Below are 19,149 nucleotides of genomic sequence, written 5' to 3' on the forward strand. Positions count from 1 at the left end.
GTAGACAGCAGTTGAATTCAGTTGAATGTCAGTTCAGACAGATAACATTTCTCTATGACAAGTTGATTTTAGTCAGAAAGGAATCTTTGAAACACAGAGAGATGGTAAATAAGATGTTGTGTGAGTGTTTCATTATTTTAAATGTTAGGACACTAAAATGCCTTTGTAATGTAAAATAATGAGCTCCTAAATGGACTGGATGAGAATGTGGCTAGGCAAAAAAAAAAAATCAAACAAAAACAAAACACCAAAACAGTAAGAAAGCAAAGATTTCTGGTGGGAGGAGGGTCTATGAGTCTTCTCTACAGGCTCATGGACTTCTGGCAGACTTGAGATTTTAAAGGTATTGCTCTGTGAACTCAACACATAGTTTAGAACCTAACTTGCTAAAACAAGCATCAAAATGGCTCTTTAATTTTATACAAGCTATTATAGAAGTAAGTTTTTTATAAGTAAGACTGTTTATCTGCATCTTATTTCTAAACTCATTACTGTCTATTCTAGAGATTAAATTTTTTGTGCAAAAAAAATAGCGTATTTGCCTCACTTGATGTCAGATTTGCTTAATGCCATCTCCTAATACTTCTCATTTAGGATGTTAATTACCAGCAGTGCTATAAACGAGGTGGGATAACTAGTGGCCCTCGAGCAAATTCAAGAGGTAAGGCTAAGGTCAGGTTCCCAGTGGGTGTGGCAGCTGGGGTGTTAGTATGAATAGTGTGAAGAACAGTACACCATCACTGACCTAACAGGTCATTCTTAGTGTAAATTAACTCATCTGGGTGAAAGCTTCAGTACTTGGACAGCATTGCACAGCATCAGATTTCATTTTACTGTTCTCAAGTTCAAGTCTTCATGTGTCAAAGCTCTGACATAATGATACCTTACTGAACTTCACAAATAAATTGACTAGAAAACACCCATTTGGCTTCTTCCCTTAGCTGTGTATTCTCTCTTGATTCTGTGTAAGATATCAGGTCCCAGAGACTTAGTAAGGTAAACTTTTCTATGGAAAATAGTGTGTTTGGTAATAGAGGTTTATTCTGTACTTCGATGGTGGAGTATAAAACCTAAAGAAATAAATAAGGCTAGTTGTTTGAATCCAAGCACAAACAGCATATATTTTGAGAAGCTGTAAACAAGATTTTCCAGCACATACAGTAGGATTAAAAGCTGGACTTCCAGTACTACAAGTGAAATGTGAGGTGAATAGTAGCTGTAGATACTACTTTAGAGAACAGAGGGAATTTATGGCATATCCTGGAAGCTTTTTTAAGATAAGCAGGTCATCTCTCATTTTGAGGGAGGATTCATAGAATATATTTTAGAAGAGAACTAAATATGAGATTGTGGTGAGTTAACTGTTGACAAAATGCTCATTAGCATTAAGATCTTACAGCAACTTCTCTTAGTTTTATTTATTATCTTTTAAGGTGTTGCTTTCCAGTGGAAATAACAATGGTTTGCAACTTGACTGTGATTGCTTTAAATTTCTCAGATCTACTAGTGTTTTCATTCTAGACCCTTTTAACTTAGATATTTGAAAAGATTAAATGCTTCATTTTGAGTAGTGCAGAAAGCTTAAAAGTAACTACTTGTCAGACTTAAAATATTCTAGCATTGTAAGTTAAAACCTACTAAAGATAAAACTCTAGAACAGTGTGGAGTAACTTGAAGTGAAAATTCAGATCTTGAAGGTGACTAAATGACTATGTGGCTCTAACTTTGTCAGTGTTTTCAGAAATTAGACTTTAACTCCCCTCAGAAGTTAACATATGCTTTGTATGCTGATGCATGTGACAAACTAAAGCTAAAACTATTGCAAGCTACTACCCTGTCCTACTTAGCAGTATAAGAAGTAATTGCTTGTAGCTAAATTATGTCCCATTTTGCTGAATGCAAGTGGGATGAATGTAAACCAGCTTCCAAGTTCTGTTCTCACAGATATCCTTTAGCTTTCTATGGCTGAAAGACAAATCTGTTGCAAAGCCTGTACATTTGCTGCTCAAGATTTTCTGCAGGCTTAAGCATATCCTTCTGTTATAATACTGACTGCTGCTAATGATTTTTAACAGCAGGGTGGAGTGACTCCTCTCAGGTGAGCAGTCCAGAACGAGATAATGAAACCTTTAACAGTGCGGACTCTGGGCAGGGAGACTCCCGCAGCATCACCCCTGTTGATGTGCCAGTGACGAGCCAGGCTGCCACCATACTTCCAGTGCATGTCTACCCACTCCCACAGCAGATGAGAGTCGCCTTCTCCGCTGCTCGAACATCCAACTTGGCCCCTGGAACTCTAGACCAACCCATTGTGTTTGACCTGTTGCTGAACAACCTTGGAGAAACTTTTGATATCCAGCTTGGTAGGTTCAACTGTCCAGTGAATGGTACCTATGTCTTCATCTTCCACATGCTGAAACTGGCTGTCAATGTTCCGCTGTACGTGAATCTCATGAAGAATGAAGAGGTCCTCGTGTCAGCATATGCAAATGATGGGGCTCCGGATCATGAAACAGCCAGTAATCATGCAGTCCTGCAGCTGTTCCAGGGGGATCAGATCTGGTTACGTCTGCATCGGGGAGCCATCTATGGAAGTAGCTGGAAATACTCCACCTTTTCGGGATACCTCCTTTATCAGGACTAAAATCCAGTGCGATGTTTACAAAAGAGCTGCTCCAAACACCTTGGTGGAGGGGGGTGGGATTAGCTTTGCACTTACTACTGACTTTATAGAGGATATGTGGTTCCATTATTGGGGGGAAATGATGGTCCTGTTGTGCAAGGTGAAATCATGGAGTTGGGGTACTGAATCAGCACTAATTTGGCACTTTATCAGTTGTGATGTAGCCTTGCTAATAAAGCTGTGAATGTATATTGTTTGCACTTACCCTAAACTGTATTAATGTCCAGCTTACTACACTATTGATTGCCTCAAGTATGGGCTATTCACAATGCCTTGTTGTGCCTCAATAAAACAAGTTAATATGCATTTTAGTATTAATCTTGCTCATGATTTTAAAGTATATCACTGAGCGTATTCATGATGTGGGCTGTAAATGAATACTATGTAGAACTGGTCTTCAAGTTTCAGTCATTCAGGGTAATCTGTTGCTTGATGCCCTTCTTGAGTGTTCCCTTGATCAAAATGAGTTCAAGATTTAATTATATACCTTTTTTCTTTTTAACTGAAAGGTCAAGAAATGAGAAGTGAAATGCTACATACTTAATTAGGACTACTTATTTCAAATACATATCCTGTCAAAATCTAGCATTGTCATAGCATCAGTCCTTCAGTAGTGATGCAGTTGAAATTCTTAAACCTCAAAATAGTCACTGAAGGGCCAGCTCACACTATTATTGAGTTTGCAATACATTTTCAAGTTAAAGTTCACCCTTCTGGAGCATAAATGTGTATTGCTTCCCTTCCCCATGAGACCTGAATCAGACTATAATGCAAGTTATCTCCACATTTGAGAGAACTGCTGAAGAACTTTCTATCTGAAGCCTGCTGGTTGCATTTTAAATCAAACCTGGACACAAATGCTAGGAAGCATTTCTGAAATTCCTTTCTTACAGCTATTGGGCTGTTTGACCAGCATTCAGCACTCTCTTGTGGCCTGAGGAATGAAGAGACATGAGGTATGTCCTTGTCTAAGCTGCAGTGTGTCAAATACTGGAAATAATTTCAATGTTTAAAATGATAATATGAACTAGTAAGAAGGTAGGTCACTGTTTTTTCCTCCTTTCAAAAGCTTCAGGAGATTGTTTTAGCAGTAGAAAGTACATTTTTGAGTCTACTAAAGTAGCCAGGGCACAAGCCTGACTAGTATATCTAAGGCTGAATTAGAATTATGCAAAGTAAAGGTGGCTTAGCTATCTGCTTATTTAAATAACAGTAAACCACTAAATTTAATAAAATTCAGACCTGATACAAAGCTGCTGTTTCTAGGGAACTGGTTTCACAACTTCAACTTGAAACAGTTTGCCCTTGCTGCCATGCAGATGCCAAAACAAGTCTGGTGTGACTTCATAAAGTTACTGACATAAAGATCTTGATTTTGTTCTGAGCTCAGATTTCTTTTTCATACAGATTTTTAGCCAGTGATCATACTTTGTCTTGGTTTAATTCCTCTGGCAAATTTTGAAATGAGATGTTTAGGTAGGATGAGATTCTGAGAACTCAGTTTCTACCACTGCAAAAGTGTCAGGTCTTAACTATTGTACACTAAGCCTGTATTTCATATTTTTAAACATGCTAGTTCTGACTTTAGCTGATGAAGAGGCTTATTCTTAGAACACTCAGTATAGAATAAGTGGCAGTTTAACTAGCACTTTTTCCTTAGAATGTTAATTCTCCTTGTATATTAATTGAGAAGTACGGTAGGTAGGCAGAAGTGGTAAAATAATTCTCAGGTAGCAATAGGTTTGCAGCTGTGGACAAACAGATGTCATTGCTTTTTTCAAAGATCTGCAACAAGCTCTCCTTTTTAGACCTGTAGGGCACTGAGTTCCTCTGCTCCCACCTGTCTCTAATGGGATGGGCAAGTAAGTGAACCCTCTTGTGTGTAAAGCAGGATATCCCTTGCACTTCAAACTGCCTTAGTGTAAGTGCATTCCTTTAACATGCAGCTCACCCTACATGTTGTTGTTATATGTACTCATACGATGGATTTTGTATGTTCCAAGAATGACTGACCAGGAGTTCCAAGCATTGCAAGTAAGCCTGGCCTTTGGCAGCATCACATGTGTGTACATGAACCATGTGTTGCTTTCTCCTGCTCCAGTTCAATCAGGTCTGCACAACTGCTTGGTGGGCCCATGGTGCCATTTGTTTGAGACTAATCTTTCTCACTGGTAGAACTAGCAAAGCCTTAGTGTTATCTTTACCTTGCTTATGTTTAAGATATCTGAGGTAAACATCTTACTTTTAGAACTGGTTGTCCATTTGAATAAGATGGATTTTTAAATTTCTAACTAAAAAGAATACAACAGAATTGTGTGGATATAATGAAACATTAAATCTAACAATTGTACCATTCCTTGATAATGAACTTGACTGTAAGTCATGTAATGGATGGCTTTTCAAAAATACAAAGATTTTTTTAGGCTTTATCAGCCTGAGTTAGAATAATCTCTATAGTAGCATCTACTTTAACATGTTTTTTCTCCTGATATTTTTTATTTTTAAAAAAATACACAACCTGGACAATTCTCTTCCCTTAGAATAACTAAAAATATAATTAATTTCATCCTATGCGTGTCTCACATAGTACCTTCTTATCTACAGCCCTGGGTTTTCACTGTTTGTAATCAGCTGTGAACACAGTCTTTGTTAACCTCTGTTACAAAAAGGAGAGGAAGCACAACTGAATAGGTACTGTCACAAACAAGTTTTCAAACTAAAAGCAATTCAAAAGACTGTTACTGAACCTCAAATGCTGAGGTTGTGTTTAAAAAAAGTACTTCAGAAGATGAAGCAGAGCACCTTTTTCCACACCAATACCTGGCCAAAATCCACAGGCAGAAAACTGCTATTCTAATCTCAAAAAAATGTGATGTCATATGGTTTTCCATGATTATAAACACTAGGGTATTGATAGTTCTTTATGCTTCTAGATTAATACTTGTTTTTGAAAGCTCTTCAAAGTACTTGAAAAGATTTCAGTGCATTTACTGACACAGTGTTAGTCTACCTAAGAATGTCCAGACTAATGACCTGGTTCTTTATTTTGTTTCTGGGCAAAATTTTTAACAAGTGAGTTTCACAGCTTGAAAATACTTGAGATAACACTGCATAGACTTCATGGTAAATACTGTCTAACAGCACCTTTTTCCTCAGTAATTGTTAAATGGAGTTGCTCGAATTGTTGCTCTGGGAAAAATGCCTTAGTTGATGAAGAATTATGAGGTCTGATTAAAACACGCAAAGAGGCATCATAGTTCTGCTAATTTCCTACTGCTGTTTTGCTACATAAATTGGATACTACCTAAATTCTCTCCAAGTTAGTTCTCTTATGCAGCCTGCTGAAGATAAACTGTAAGGGTAAGGAACTAATACTATATTTTGATTTGGAGGGAGTGAATTTCTGTTTTCTTCTCCTGAGGTCAGTGAAGTATTGGACCTACCCTGAAATGGAAGGATGCAATAGTTTTGGCTGGGAGAGAGTTAATTTTAATCAGAGTAACTGGTATGGGACTGTGCTTTGGATTTGCGACCAGGACACTCTTGATAACACACAGGAATGTTTTGGTTATTGCTGAGCAGCTTCAAGGCCTTCTCTGCCTCACACACCACCCCACAGCAAGTGGCTGTGGGTGCTCAAGGAGTTGGGAGGAGACACAGCTGGAACAACTTACCCAAAAAGATACCCCAGACCGTATGATGATGTGCTCAGCAATACAAGCTGGGGGAAGGAGGAAAGGGGGATATTCAAGTTATGGTGTCTGACATCTGAGGTCACATCACACAAGCCCTGCTTTCCTGGGAAAGGCTGAACACCTGCCTGCCCTTTGGAAGTGATGAATGAATCCCTTGTTTTGCTTTGCTTGAGTGTGGCTTTTGCCTTACCTACCTTAACCCACAAGTTGTCTCACTTTTTACCTTTCTAATTCTCCCTCTTCTCCCCCTGCAGGTGACTGAACTTGCCTGTGTGTGGGGTTCAACTGTAACAACAGGTTTCTTAGTTTTCAAAACAGTACTAATACTCTTGTGAATTTTTTTTCCAGGTTACGGAAGTGAGGGGGAGACCCTGAACAATCTCCCAGAACTGTCATGGCTGACTCCCTGCAGCTGGGGAGACCTCCATCCTGCAGGCTGCAGTGCTGGTGCAGGGAATGTCACTGCTCTGTTATACGGGTTCAATTTACAACCCTTTTTTCCTCCCTGACTGCTTTGTTATCTATGGCTGCTCTAACAAAACAGCCACAGGGGAGACTGCTGTGGAATTTTAAGTCTGATCAAAGGCCTGTATGTGGAGGACTGGAATACATTTATCTGCTGCAGATCATCCTTACTAACTATCAAATCTATTTATGTCTTTTGAGAGAATTGTTTGAGAGTCTTGTGGCGGATACACAACAGACATTTTATATTATAATTGGAGAGGTACAGTACCATAACCAGATAAAAATGAGTTAACTCCAGTTAGGCACTTCTTAACAAGTTTTTGATCACCTTAATTTTATCTTGTCTCCCAATTACAAACAGCCCTATTAAGAATGAAAACAACTTATAAATTTGTATCTGTGGACAAAATATTTCCAGGTGGTGGTGTACTTAAAAGAAAATATTGTGAAGTACTAATGTGGCTGGAAAGTATTAGTCCATACAGTTTTTGGCCTTAGATGAGTAAGGTTTGAGATGTGGTTGGTATGGAATGAAATGAAAGATTTATGCTAAGCCCAGATCTAATCACTTTATCATTAGTTTACTGCAATGAAGTGAACCCCACATTGAAAACAGTTGATCACTTTTAGTCTCCAGCACATCACACAAAGGTCATTTTCTTTCTCATACTGTTCCATGAGTGTCTGTTATTAACTAAAACTTAGAACCAGATGCTGTCCTAGAGAAACTTGGTTGGCACAGTAAGGGGACAGTTGTTCCAGGCCAGCAGAAAGTGTGTTACAGTGTTCAGCTGAGGCTCCACATGCATTTCAGAACTGCTAAAAGTCAAAGGGTTAATTCCAAGTGACCTACAGTATGTAAGGCTTTTCTAGTTCTTTCTCCACCTTCCAAAGTTCTTGAACTTAATCAGGTTATCTTGATGGCAATTCTGTCAGGAACTTAAGCTGAATTTCATTGAAGTCAAACTTGCATTGCTTTAAAAATCCATGGTTTCAGCAACTAAGTTTCAAAATAAGATTGTTTGCTCTAAATACTGTATAAAGCCCTTATTATAATGCACCTGACAAGTTTTTGAGCTTTATAAATACCCTTTGGTTTCCCATATCTCCCCACCTCCCTGGTACTATCACCTCTTTTTTTCCTGTACTCATATGCTGGTGCAACTTTGATTTCTGTTTTTTTGTTTTCAGTTTCCTTGTGTATCTCTTGTCCCTTTTGCACTGGGACTTCGATCACCAGCAGTTATCAGGCTGACAAGCAAATCTCAGAACACTACCAAAGATTCTTTGTTTGCAGAGCAGCAAAGCAGATTAAAAACCAAACCCAACCCTCTAATTCAGTTCCAGATCCATAATTTTGAAGTAGATGAAGCCCAAAGTATTAACAGACCCTTTGCTCTAACAAAAAGGCATACAAGTTCTGGCTCATAAGTAGTTACTTCCATCCTGAAGTTTTGGAAGTGACATGAAAATATTTCAATTAAGGACCAAACTAATTTTTAAAATAACATAGCCATTGGTATCTATGGAGGTTCATGTTGTACAGAAAGAATTGTCAGGCATCCAGCAAACTCAACACAGAGGCAGACTACAATGCTTGCAACAATAATTCCACAATTAAATAACTGTTGAATTATTACAAAGGAAATAAGCATTGTTGAACTGGATATTACTTGATTTGGAGGCTTATTGGCATTGCCTCACTGATGTCTGTGTGCACAAAAAACACATCTGAAAAGACAGTCAGCAATAGGACAAGGGGGCACGGGCTCAAGCTCTGCCAGGAGAAATTTAAGTTGGACATCAGAAAAAAATTCTTTACAAGAGAGAGTAATCAGGCATTGGAATAGGCTGTCCAGAGAGGGGGTGGATTCCCCATCCCTGGAGGTTTTTAAACTCAGATTGGCCGTGGCACTGAGTGTCATGATCTGGTAAATGGACTGGAGTGGACCAAGGGTTGGCCTTGATGATCTCTGAGGTCTTTTCCAACCCAGCTGATTCTATGATTCTGTGAAAAGCCAAATCTTAGGTGTAAAACTTTTCCCACTCTTTGTGTAATCAATGTTGTGTGTGAAAAGTGCCTTTTTAGACACACGTGGTAAGGGCAATCAAACTCTGGAGAACATTTTAGGAAGATATTAAAATGGCATAAAGCATGTTTTCTTATCTATTCATATGGTTTGCGTCACCAGTTCTGCAAGACTGAGGTTCTTCAACAAACAAATTTTGTAACCTTTAAGTTCTCTTGCTACAGATGAATACACAACATGGAATGAAACAGAACCACTCTTAAACTGTTCATAACATGCTAATTTAGGAAAAGGGGTGGAGAGACAACACTACAAATCCTTTAAAGTAATTTGGTTTGGGTATGGTATGTGATCCAAGATCTTTGAAATGGGCAGTTTTCACTGGACTAGGCTTATTTATCATCTTAACCAAAGTGGGGAAAATAACAAAGAATTACCATAGTAAAAACTACATAGTTCACATACTTTTTTTTTTAAAAAACACTAAATGGTTGGGTTTTTTTCTATTTTATGATTACAGCACCTGCTCTAATTGTAAGTGGAAGTGGAAAGACAAATGAAAGTGCCTGCAATTTCTTGCTGGATGCTGTAGAGCTGTGTTACTGCAGAAGAGAAGGATAAGGGTCAGGTATTCTGCAACACTTCAAAAGGTGATGGAAACCACAAGAGAGCCTGCAAGCCACACATGCTTGGTAGGTGCAATTCATTGTTACAGCTGGATTCTTTCCTAATTAGAGGCTAAGTTACTAAGGGACAATATTTTTTTCATTAAATCATTGTGGTGAGGCTGCTTTAACACCTTCCATGCTTTATACTGTAATTACAGTGAACAAATGACATGATGTCCAATTATATTCCTAAGGCACTTATATAATGGGACAATCTCCTAATTGCCCTTGTGTTTTGACTCTTCCTAAGCACAGCAATTAGTCTTTCTGCTCTTTCTACCAGTGAATCACACTTCTCTGGTTTGTAAATGTTATGTATAACATCACGTGAAGGAGTAAATGAGGGATTTGGCTTACCAAGGTTGTGTTAGCCATGAGGTTTCTCGGGCCTGTGAACTACACCTTTGACAGACATCTTTCTTACACCCACATGTATGCTTAAACCTCACTTGGGTTCACCTGCATGTTCTGGGATTTAAGGGGGACAGAGTGGCTGGAGAGCAGCCAGGCAGAAAGGGACCTGGGGGTACTAATTGACAGAAAGCTCAACATGAGTCAACAGTGTGCCCAGGTGGCCAAGAAGGCCAATGGGATCCTGTCCTGTATCAAAAATAGCGTGGCCAGCAGGACCAGGGCAGTGACCCTTCCCCTGTACTCTGTGTTGGTGAGGCCACACCTTGAGTGTTGTGTTCAGTTCTGGGTCCCTCAGTTCAGGAAAGAGATTGAGGGGCTGGAGCAGGTCCAGAGAAGAGCAACAAGGCTGGAGAAGGAACTGGAGCACGAGTCCTATGGGGAGAGACTGAGGGAGCTGGGGGTGTTTAGCCTGGAGAAGAGAAGGCTCAGAGGTGACCTCATCACTGTCTAGAACTACCTGAAGGGAAGTTCTAGCCAGGTGAGGGTTGGTCTCTTCTCCCAGGCACTCAGCAATAGGACAAGGGGGCACGATGGGCTCAAGCTCTGCCAGGGGAAATTGAAGTTGGAGATCAGAAAAAATTGTTTCCAGAGAGAGTAATCAGGCATTGGAATGGGCTGCCCAGAGAGGTGGTGGATTCCCCATCCCTGGAGGTTTTTAAACTGAGATTGACCGTGGCACTGAGTGCCATGATCTGGTAAAGGGACTGGAGTTGGACCAAGGGTTGGACTTGATGATCTCAGAGGTCTTTTCCAACCCAATCGATTCTATTATTCTATGAAGTAGGAGGACAGAGATGGAGAATCAGCAGGTCCAGTGCTTGAGTTTAAAGACTGAAGAGGTGGTGTTTGAAGTCAGAAGTGGTGTTTGTGTATTCCTGTCAACCTGAGGCGGGGGACGGGCACCTTCCACCCACTCTGACACTCAAACAGCACTAAGACAAGCAAACCCTTTTCAGGTCCTACTGATCTGCGTAACAATGAGGACAAGTATCCCACAGAAACGTGCTCAGCAGCACAGCAGGAATTACGATGTTCTAACATTTTAGAAGCTCCTTGCGCCGACTTTGTCTTGCTGGGCGTTGCGAGTGGCACATCCTTGGGCACCTGGAAAACTGCGGGAACAATGTCAGTTCTCCTCCATGGAGCCGCCCCCTCCGCTTATTGTCGGTGTTCCCACCCTTCATTCTCGTGCGAACAGCTCCACGGGGCCGCAAACACTGGCATGCACGCCGGAAAGCTACCTCGAAAAGAGAGTAAACCAAGGAGAAGGAAAATTGGAATTTTTAAATCCTAGTGGAAGAACGACCCGCGCCGGGGAGCGGCGGGAGGTTCCGCCTGGTTCCGTACGGCGACATGGCGGCGCCCACAGCGCCCCGGCCCGCACGCCCCGCGCTCTCCTAGCCGTACGGCAACATGGCCGCGGCCTCGCCTCGGCCCCTTCCCGAAGCCAGAAGGCGGTGCCGCGGCCGTAAAGCAGCGCCGCGTTTCCCGGTCCCAGCTGTCGCAAGCCGGTGCATGGCAGTGGCGAGGGGCCGGGGGGGGCGCGGGGCGCGGGCCCGCGGCTCGGGGGGGCGGCGGCGATAGCGGCGGCTCCTCCGCGTCCTGCCGGCCCGGGGCAGCGCTGCCCGCCCGCGGGCGAACGGCGACATGGATCCCAACAGGATCATCCAGGCGCTGAAGGGCACCATCGACCCCAAGCTGCGTGTCGCCGCCGAGAACGAGCTCAACCAGGTGCGGGGGGCCCGCCCCGCGCGCGGCACGGGGGCGCCCGGCCCCGCCGGCAGGGGCGGGGGGCGCCGCTGCCCCCGCCGGGACCGCCCGCGCGGGCCGGGACATGGAGTGAGATGGGATGGGATGGGGACGGGATTGGGGACGGGGGACGAGCTCCGCCGTGTCCGCAGCGCCGGGACCCCCGAGGGCGGCAGCGAGCCCCGCGGCGGGGGCGGTGCGGCAGCGGTGCGGGAGCGGGGACATCGGCGGGCCCTGCGCGGGTCCCCCCGGCGCTCGCAGGGGACGCTTCGGGGTTCCTCCTGTCCCGCCCGGCAGCGCGGAGAGTGGAAGTGGGAGCAAGGCGCGTTGGGTTTCGTGGGCAGTGTTTGTCACGCATCCCACAGTTAATCAGAATATGTGGAATTGGAAAGGAAACACTGAGATCATCGAGTCCAGCTCCTGGCCCTGCACGGGACATCCCCAGGAATCTGCCTTGTCCAAACGCTGCTTGAGCTCTGACACGCTTGATGCTGTGAGCGCTACCTTGGGGAGCCTGTTCCAGTCTCCGACCACCCTCTGCTGAACAACCTTTTCCTGATGTAAAAACCTTTTTCTAATGTAGCGGCAGCGTGTGCTGAATCAAAACTGTGACCACAACCTTTGAACGTTCGAGAAAAGAGAAAGTTCCCTAGCACAGCGTTAATAAAGCTTTGATCAACTGTGTATTGGAGGAATATTTGGTCAGTTCTATCGGAGAACGTGGGTTTTTTTGATTGTGTTGGTGTGTTAACCAAACAGACACTGAGAACTGGCTGTCAGGAATTCCTGCTACTTCAGGATTGCTCCTCTGGCTTACTTTTCTATTTAGGCAACTCCATCTGAATTAGATACAGCTAATCCTTGCTTTAGCAGTTGGTAAGGTCCTTTAGCAAATCAGTGGATTAAGTGCTGGACATTGAGAATGCTCTTGGGAATAGTTAGATAAGGATGCAAGCCTTTTTTTCTTTATTTGGCATAGTTACTTTAAAAGTTCATCCGTACCTATTTTTGTCCTTACTCTTTAAGGGCTGAGAGGGAAATGACAAAGATTTGTGAGCAGCCTGTTGCAGTGTCAAAACTACAATACCAAGTACTGCTACTGCCGTGTTCTGCTCAGAACAAAGAGGCAGCTGTCTGGGCTTCTGGGTCTTGCCCCTAACGCTGTTGTTTTCACAGCACCAGTAACTACTGTGAAGGTCAGGAGCAGTTTTGAAAGCATTTTAAGTTTGAGAGCTGTAGAATATTCTAAATTGGGTGATGGAAAGTGAAATTCTCATACAAAACACAGGTTTGAGATTCAAGAGTGCAATAGACTTATTGAGAACAGGTTGAGATACAGATTTTTCTTTAAAATAGTTGATGCATTATAGTATTATAGTATTAAGTATTATAAAGAATGAATCTTGAAATTAAGACATACCTATTTTTGTGTAGGCTTCCTGTAACTAAATGAAGCACAGTGTTTCTGACAGACATAAAGGTGCTGAATTTGACGTTACTCTTTGGATGAGAGGAACAAAAGTGCTCCTGAGGAATGTTGCTTAATGTGGGACTTTGGCATCTTGAAGCTTTTCAGTGCTTTTGAAGCAAGACTTCAAAGCGAGGTGTATCTGATGGTAGTGTTGACATGTCATTGTGTTCCTGCAAGTGCTGGAATCCAGATGGCTGTTCCACCAAAGAAACCAGTCCATCAGTGAAACAGAAAACTCTCCAACAATAATAAGCACCTGAAGTGGTAAAATAACCCTTGCCCAAACAGAGCAGTGGTCGCCTTTATTCTGTGCCACAGTTAAAGTGATGCTGCTCCTGAGCCTTTTGTGGGTGTTGAGGTAAAACTCAGCTGTGTTAGCCTGTCTGTGGTGTACATTGGCATTCAGGTTTGACTCCAGGTAGTGACAAGAGCTTCCCAGGCATGACAAATCCTACTGGTCCACGCATATAGTGCCCCTCTGTGGGCACCTCATTGTGTGTACCAGTACAGAGAGTCCTTTAGAACAATATTGGAATAGCCCCAACTCCACAGTTTGCCTGCAGGGCAGAGCACAGGGGATGGAGTTTAAACGAATAAAAGCTTTTCTACCTGTAAGAAGTCCCAGCATGTTTGAAAATGCCTCTTTCTCTTCTGTATGTTCCTGCACCTGTGTAAAGATAGAGCCAAATCAATGAATGTGCTGTCTGCCTTCTAGATTATAATTTAACTGCATTCAGAAATGGAATCAAGATCCCTTTTTTGTTTTGCCCTTACTTTATAATACCTACTGTAAGGCTGCTTGTGAATTTTCTTCCTCTCACAGATAGAAACAGGTGTTGGTTTCCAACCAGGGTTAGTTTATGGTCCATTTATGTCCATTTGTGCCAATCTTAGTTCTTAACTAGAATAGGTTTCTTGGTACCCTCTCTGACATGTTTGTCAAAGGCTGATCCCTGGAGGCCTATTTGCCCAGCCTTAACAGGCGGTATTTCCTTTGTCGTGTTATAAAACTGAATTTTTGAAATCTAATAATAGGAGAGCACAGCTCTTCTCTGCACTGGTTTTCCTTTCAGTTGATCTTTCTTGTGCATTTTGGTCGTTCTGTGTTTGCAGCATTCCAGAAAGTCTCGTGCTAAATGCTACTTATACCTCATTAGGTACATCCTAAGTCTGTAATTATCTTCTTCATATGCAACATCTACATCACTTAATACATCAGGGTCCCTTTGCCCTGTGGTTGTTCTTTACTAAGAAACTTCAAGCTTTTAGGTTAAACTCCTACTATTCCTGAGTACATGACCATGTACTTTGTCCTATTACCCCACTCTATTTTTGTTAGTGCAGTTCTAAAGATGATTCGGTTGTTGATAGGATTTTCTGCTCTTTCTCCTTGCTTGATGCTACTTCCGAGTCATCAACAAACCTCACTTCTTTCTGTGATCTGAACAGAACTCCTGGGTGTGGGATTTGTTTGAAATCTGATTCCTGCTAAACTAGACCAGTAATTTCCTCCTGCCTCAATAATCTCTGTCATTTCCCTGTTGGTTTTGGTCTGCACATCTTTTCATCCCCCCCTTTTTCTTTTTCTCGCCCCTCCTTCTGCCCCCCACTTGTTTTTCTCCAGCTCCGTCAGTTGTAGTCACTGTGCACTTTGAGGGTGTTTATCAATCACACTGGGCTGACTGGAGCAGTCAGTGATCACACCAAGAGAGATACTCAGTTTCTGTTCATCCTTCTTTGGTACCTGTTCCAGGCTATGGCATTTGTTACATCTGTCTCATGGACTTCAAGGACTCTTGCTGGGTTTGTTTACTTATTTATTTATTGCCGTTATGACTTTCATGTGCCAGTTCTTGGAATGTCATGGAATGTACTGTCTGATTACTGACCATGCAGAGTCACTTTGATTCCAGTTCAGATAGGATTTCCATACAGTTTTTGTACATTAATCTTCAGTGGCTCAGTGTGCTGTAATACATTTCTTTGGCTTGTAACAAAGGGGGAAATAGCACAATTGCAGAAATACAGCTATTTGTTTTGTTATTGGGTAGGTGTTTCATAATTTGGCTTTGACAGGATCCGAGTAGCAGTGCTAGAAGAAGTGTGAGAAGATTGCCCAAAAGCAGAGGAGCCCAGAATGAAGTTTGGCTTTCTCCAGTGTCTTTACACATCACTGCTGAGCAGCTGCCACAGTAGGCAAGGATCTTAAGGCTTCTCTGAAAGTGACAATGAGCTCCTCCTGATAACTAGAGGGAGAAATCTCAGCTATTTGTGTTACTGGTTTCATGAGGAAGTAGACTTGGATGATTAAAAGTTCTGTGGAAAGTGGAGTTTTATTGGAGTGGATAAATTTGGCAGCAGAATCCATACAGGAAAGAAGCTCAGATAGGTTCTTACACATGCTGATTTTCACTGTACAGGAAAATACTGTGTGTATTCCCCTCCCCACACAGCACTTTTGCATGTAGGCAGGGAAGGAAAGAAGTGTCCTTTGAAGTTCTAATTTCTTTCAACAGCTGTTTGTGACTGACAACATAAAAAAACAAGAGAGAAAGTACTATTGACAACTTCAGAAATATTCTCAAGTGTGACAAATGCAAATTAAATTTCTGAGTAACGTATTTTCAGTTCACAGCAAACAGAAAATAAAACTTGGTAAACCAGATAGTTGAGCATTTGGATCAAATGCATTTAAGCCTTAAAGAATCTTTGTAAACAGTTAATTGCCTATGAAATCAAGGTACAAATTTCTTCTATGTTTGTCTTTGCAAACCAGGTAGTAGTGCCTTGTTTTTTTCAGCAATTTTTGTGTGCCTTAATTGGATTCAGAGGTGCAGAGAAAGTGATGTTTACTGCTGGTGGAGAAGGATCATCTTGGCTTTGCTTGCTGCAGCTGAGGGAAGGCTTCCAGGTTTCCCATATGTATTGTCCTGGAGGGTCGTGTTGTTCTGCAGGGGAGGAAGTACCTTCCAGTGCTATTCTGTGCTCAAGCCTGTGATTGCTGTCAGTGCAGTGGGGAGGTCATGACAAATGTCATCCTGGAGCAGTTGCTTGCTGAGGGCTTGAAATAGGACAGCAAGCAAGACACAAGAATAATGCTTCCTGAAATGAGTTTGGTAGTGTACAATGTGTGATAACTTGGGAGCTAAATCTGAACATTAGATGTGAAAGGTGTTTGTTTCAGTAGGCTCCATTTGGGGATCCTCCACATATTTTTCCATCTTATCTCTCCTTGCATTCTAGTTCTTTTCAAGGTGTTCATCATATTTTTCAGTGGCACGTCTGAGGCGTGCTTGAGTGTCATGATTTCTGTACCTAATCAAATGGAAGAGGAAGTAGGCAAAAATTGTTGTGTTCTCTGATCTTTTGAAGACTAGGTCTGTGATGCTGAGGTGAGGAAGAACATGTTAGGCCAAAGGTGGAGGAGCAGTGCAGAAAGCTGTACAGCTGCAGTGCACAGATCCTGAGACAGTGGACACAGACAGAACAACGTGCATGAGGCATTTAAATCTCTTCTCCATTGCTGTAAATTTACCCAGATGTGTCTTCCCAATGCTGTTTACCTCTCCCAGTTTGTCAGCTAGATAGTTGCACGCTGCTGTATCCTGTCCTCTTAATCCCAATGGAAATTAAATTACATTATTTTTTAGCATAAATGTTCTGATCTGTGATTCATACAAGAAAAGTCAGGATGTGTTCTACATAACTTTAAAATAATCGCTCTTTATAAGTACTCAGTGAAAGTTTATTTTCAAAATCTTCTACTTTTTCCTTCAAAATAAACACATGCCCCATGGATCAGCACCCTCATAGGACGTTTTAGCCAATCACAACCGTGTGGTTGAGGGCAATGTAATTATTCACAAACTGCACAAAGCAGCATGCTGTGTTAACTGGAGTTGTGCTGAAGGTCTTTTTCAGCCATCTGGTGCCTCCCCGTGGCTCCTGGGCATGGCTCTTCAGAATCAGCAGCCAGTTTTCTGTTCCTTCTGTGGAACTGCTGATATTCCTACTCTCCTTTTGTTAAGGTGCAGCTGCAGTGATACAAAGAACTGTCTTGCTGAACTCACCCGGCTCCAAGTTCTCTTCCTATTTACACAGTGCACACCTGACAATTGCCCTGCACCTGCCTGTGTAATGTGTGGAGCTTTTCTTGCTGTTGTCCAGAGCAAGGCAGGGAAGGGATACATCCCAAGATCACAGTTAGCATAACAACTAAACAAATGAGAATGTGCTGGTATAGGAAAAATGTTGCTGCATGCAGCTTTTTAAAAAGTCCTCTGTTCTAAAAACTGCAAGCAGTACGTAGTTTTCCTGACTGGGTTTGTTGCTGCACAAGTGAGCAGGATGGAATTTGAGCTTCACAAATACAACAGAATTGGGTGTCTTGTTTCTAAAATGGGCTGTCAGTCTCTGTTGATCTCTGCAGCATTTCTGTTTCTGAAAAAGAGTAGTAAACAGAGTTGTGTAAAAATGTGAATTATGGCTGTGGCAGTAGTTCAGAATAGGAGGATTTAGTGGGCCCTGTGATCTCTTTAGGAATGGTGGTATATGAAGTGTAAAGGAGCCCTGCAGAGCTGTGTGCTGGTGGGGATGGGCCCCCTCTGGGGCACTGTGTGTATCTTCTGCGTAGCGTGTCCTTTGTCACTCTGGGCACTTGCTGAGAGGATCTGGCGCACAGGCCAAGGAACTGCATTTGGGTATATCCTGGCAGAACTCCAGGGGTAGCATTTGTACACCAGCACAAGTGGTACTAATAAAGCTTCCTGGAGCAGTGGTGCATTCTGTAAAAACTGTTTGGACAGAGAAAGGGAGATGATGCTGTTATCACTGTGTCCACCCTAAATTCTTTACAGAGAGAGGAATCGGGCATTGGAATGGGCTGCCCAGAGAGGTGGTGGATTCACCTTCCTTGGAGGTTTTTAAACTGAGATTGGCCGTGGCACTGAGTGCCATGATCTGTTAAAGGGACTGGAGTTGGACCAAGGGTTGGACTTGATGATCTCAGAGGTCTTTTCCAACCCAATCAATTCTATGATTGTGTGATTCTAAATGTGGTACTGGTGGAATTAACAGCAAGAAACCACCACCACCAAAACAAGCCCACAAGAAGTCGCATTTTTAATCGATGTGTTTATAGTAGTAGAAGCTGTTTGTGGATTGGGTCTGAGAACAGCATATAGGCACTGTTGAGAACAAAAAAGGGCTGTTAGGGTCATGCATATTTTTGGCTTTCTGTGCTGCTGGGATTTCTCTTGCTTTTCCTTACTTCTTGGGGGATGGGTGTTTGGGTGCTGGAAATGATGCTGCAGCCACATCAGAACCCACCAACACTGTGCACAGATTTTGTCCAGTAGTGACTGAATGGCAAGCCTTGCACTCCAGGATATTCAATTAAAAGCTGATCTTTAGAATCCAGTATGCTTCTACCAGTTCAGCATGTCTATGAATAAATGGAGTTCCTGTGCTGTCTGTGTTACAGTTTTTACTTCATTTGGAGCATTTCTTACGGATAATTAAAGTTTATAGAGAAGGCAATTGCAGGAGGGTATGCTTTTGTTTTGCCACTACTGCTTTTATCTTAGATCTCAGATTACTCTATAAACATCAAACGAGTCTGTGAGTGTGGGGTAGGTTGGAATTACACTATCATTATAATGGATAAAACAAGGGCCAGAAAGTTAAGTGATTTGGTAAAATTATCGAATGATGGTGTCATGATGCAGCTGGTACACTTAAGCATTATGAAAGCAATGTAATTTTACCTCATTATGGAAATGTTAGAGCAAGGAACTGGATACATGAGGAGCAGAACATACCTCTTATTTCACAGCTTGCGAATGAGGCAGAGTTTATGGGAGAGTGTGGTATAATAATACTTGAATACTTGTGCTGAAGGCACAGCTCTGGAAACAACCACACGACTGCCAGGCATGATCTAGTAGGAAGGAGGCACTATAAAAGGTGAAAT

The 19,149-nt window shown here is 42.3% G+C and overlaps 2 protein-coding genes across 7 annotated transcripts in view; both read left to right on the top strand.

Moving 5' to 3' along the window:
• The window catches only part of CAPRIN2 (caprin family member 2), a 33,548-nt gene extending 30,559 nt beyond the window's left edge, over nucleotides 1-2,989 (top strand). For 4 of the 5 annotated variants that reach the window (XM_071549766.1, XM_071549767.1, XM_071549770.1 and 1 more), the window contains 2 exons: nucleotides 595-661; nucleotides 2,076-2,989. In XM_071549766.1, coding sequence (XP_071405867.1) covers nucleotides 595-661; nucleotides 2,076-2,644 — 636 coding nt within the window. In that variant the 3' untranslated portion in view covers nucleotides 2,645-2,989. The remainder of the gene's footprint in view (nucleotides 1-594; nucleotides 662-2,075) is intronic. The other variant, XM_071549768.1, reaches the window with a different exon arrangement.
• Nucleotides 2,990-11,469: 8,480 nt separating this feature from the next.
• IPO8 (importin 8) overlaps nucleotides 11,470-19,149 on the top strand; it is a 53,106-nt gene continuing 45,426 nt past the window's right edge. Inside the window, exon 1 of one of the 2 annotated variants that reach the window (XM_071551206.1) lies at nucleotides 11,470-11,689. In XM_071551206.1, coding sequence (XP_071407307.1) covers nucleotides 11,606-11,689 — 84 coding nt within the window. In that variant the 5' untranslated portion in view covers nucleotides 11,470-11,605. The remainder of the gene's footprint in view (nucleotides 11,690-19,149) is intronic. The other variant, XM_071551207.1, reaches the window with a different exon arrangement.

The sequence above is a fragment of the Pithys albifrons genome, chromosome 3, assembly GCF_047495875.1.
Source record: "Pithys albifrons albifrons isolate INPA30051 chromosome 3, PitAlb_v1, whole genome shotgun sequence".
Taxonomy (NCBI): domain Eukaryota; kingdom Metazoa; phylum Chordata; class Aves; order Passeriformes; family Thamnophilidae; genus Pithys; species Pithys albifrons.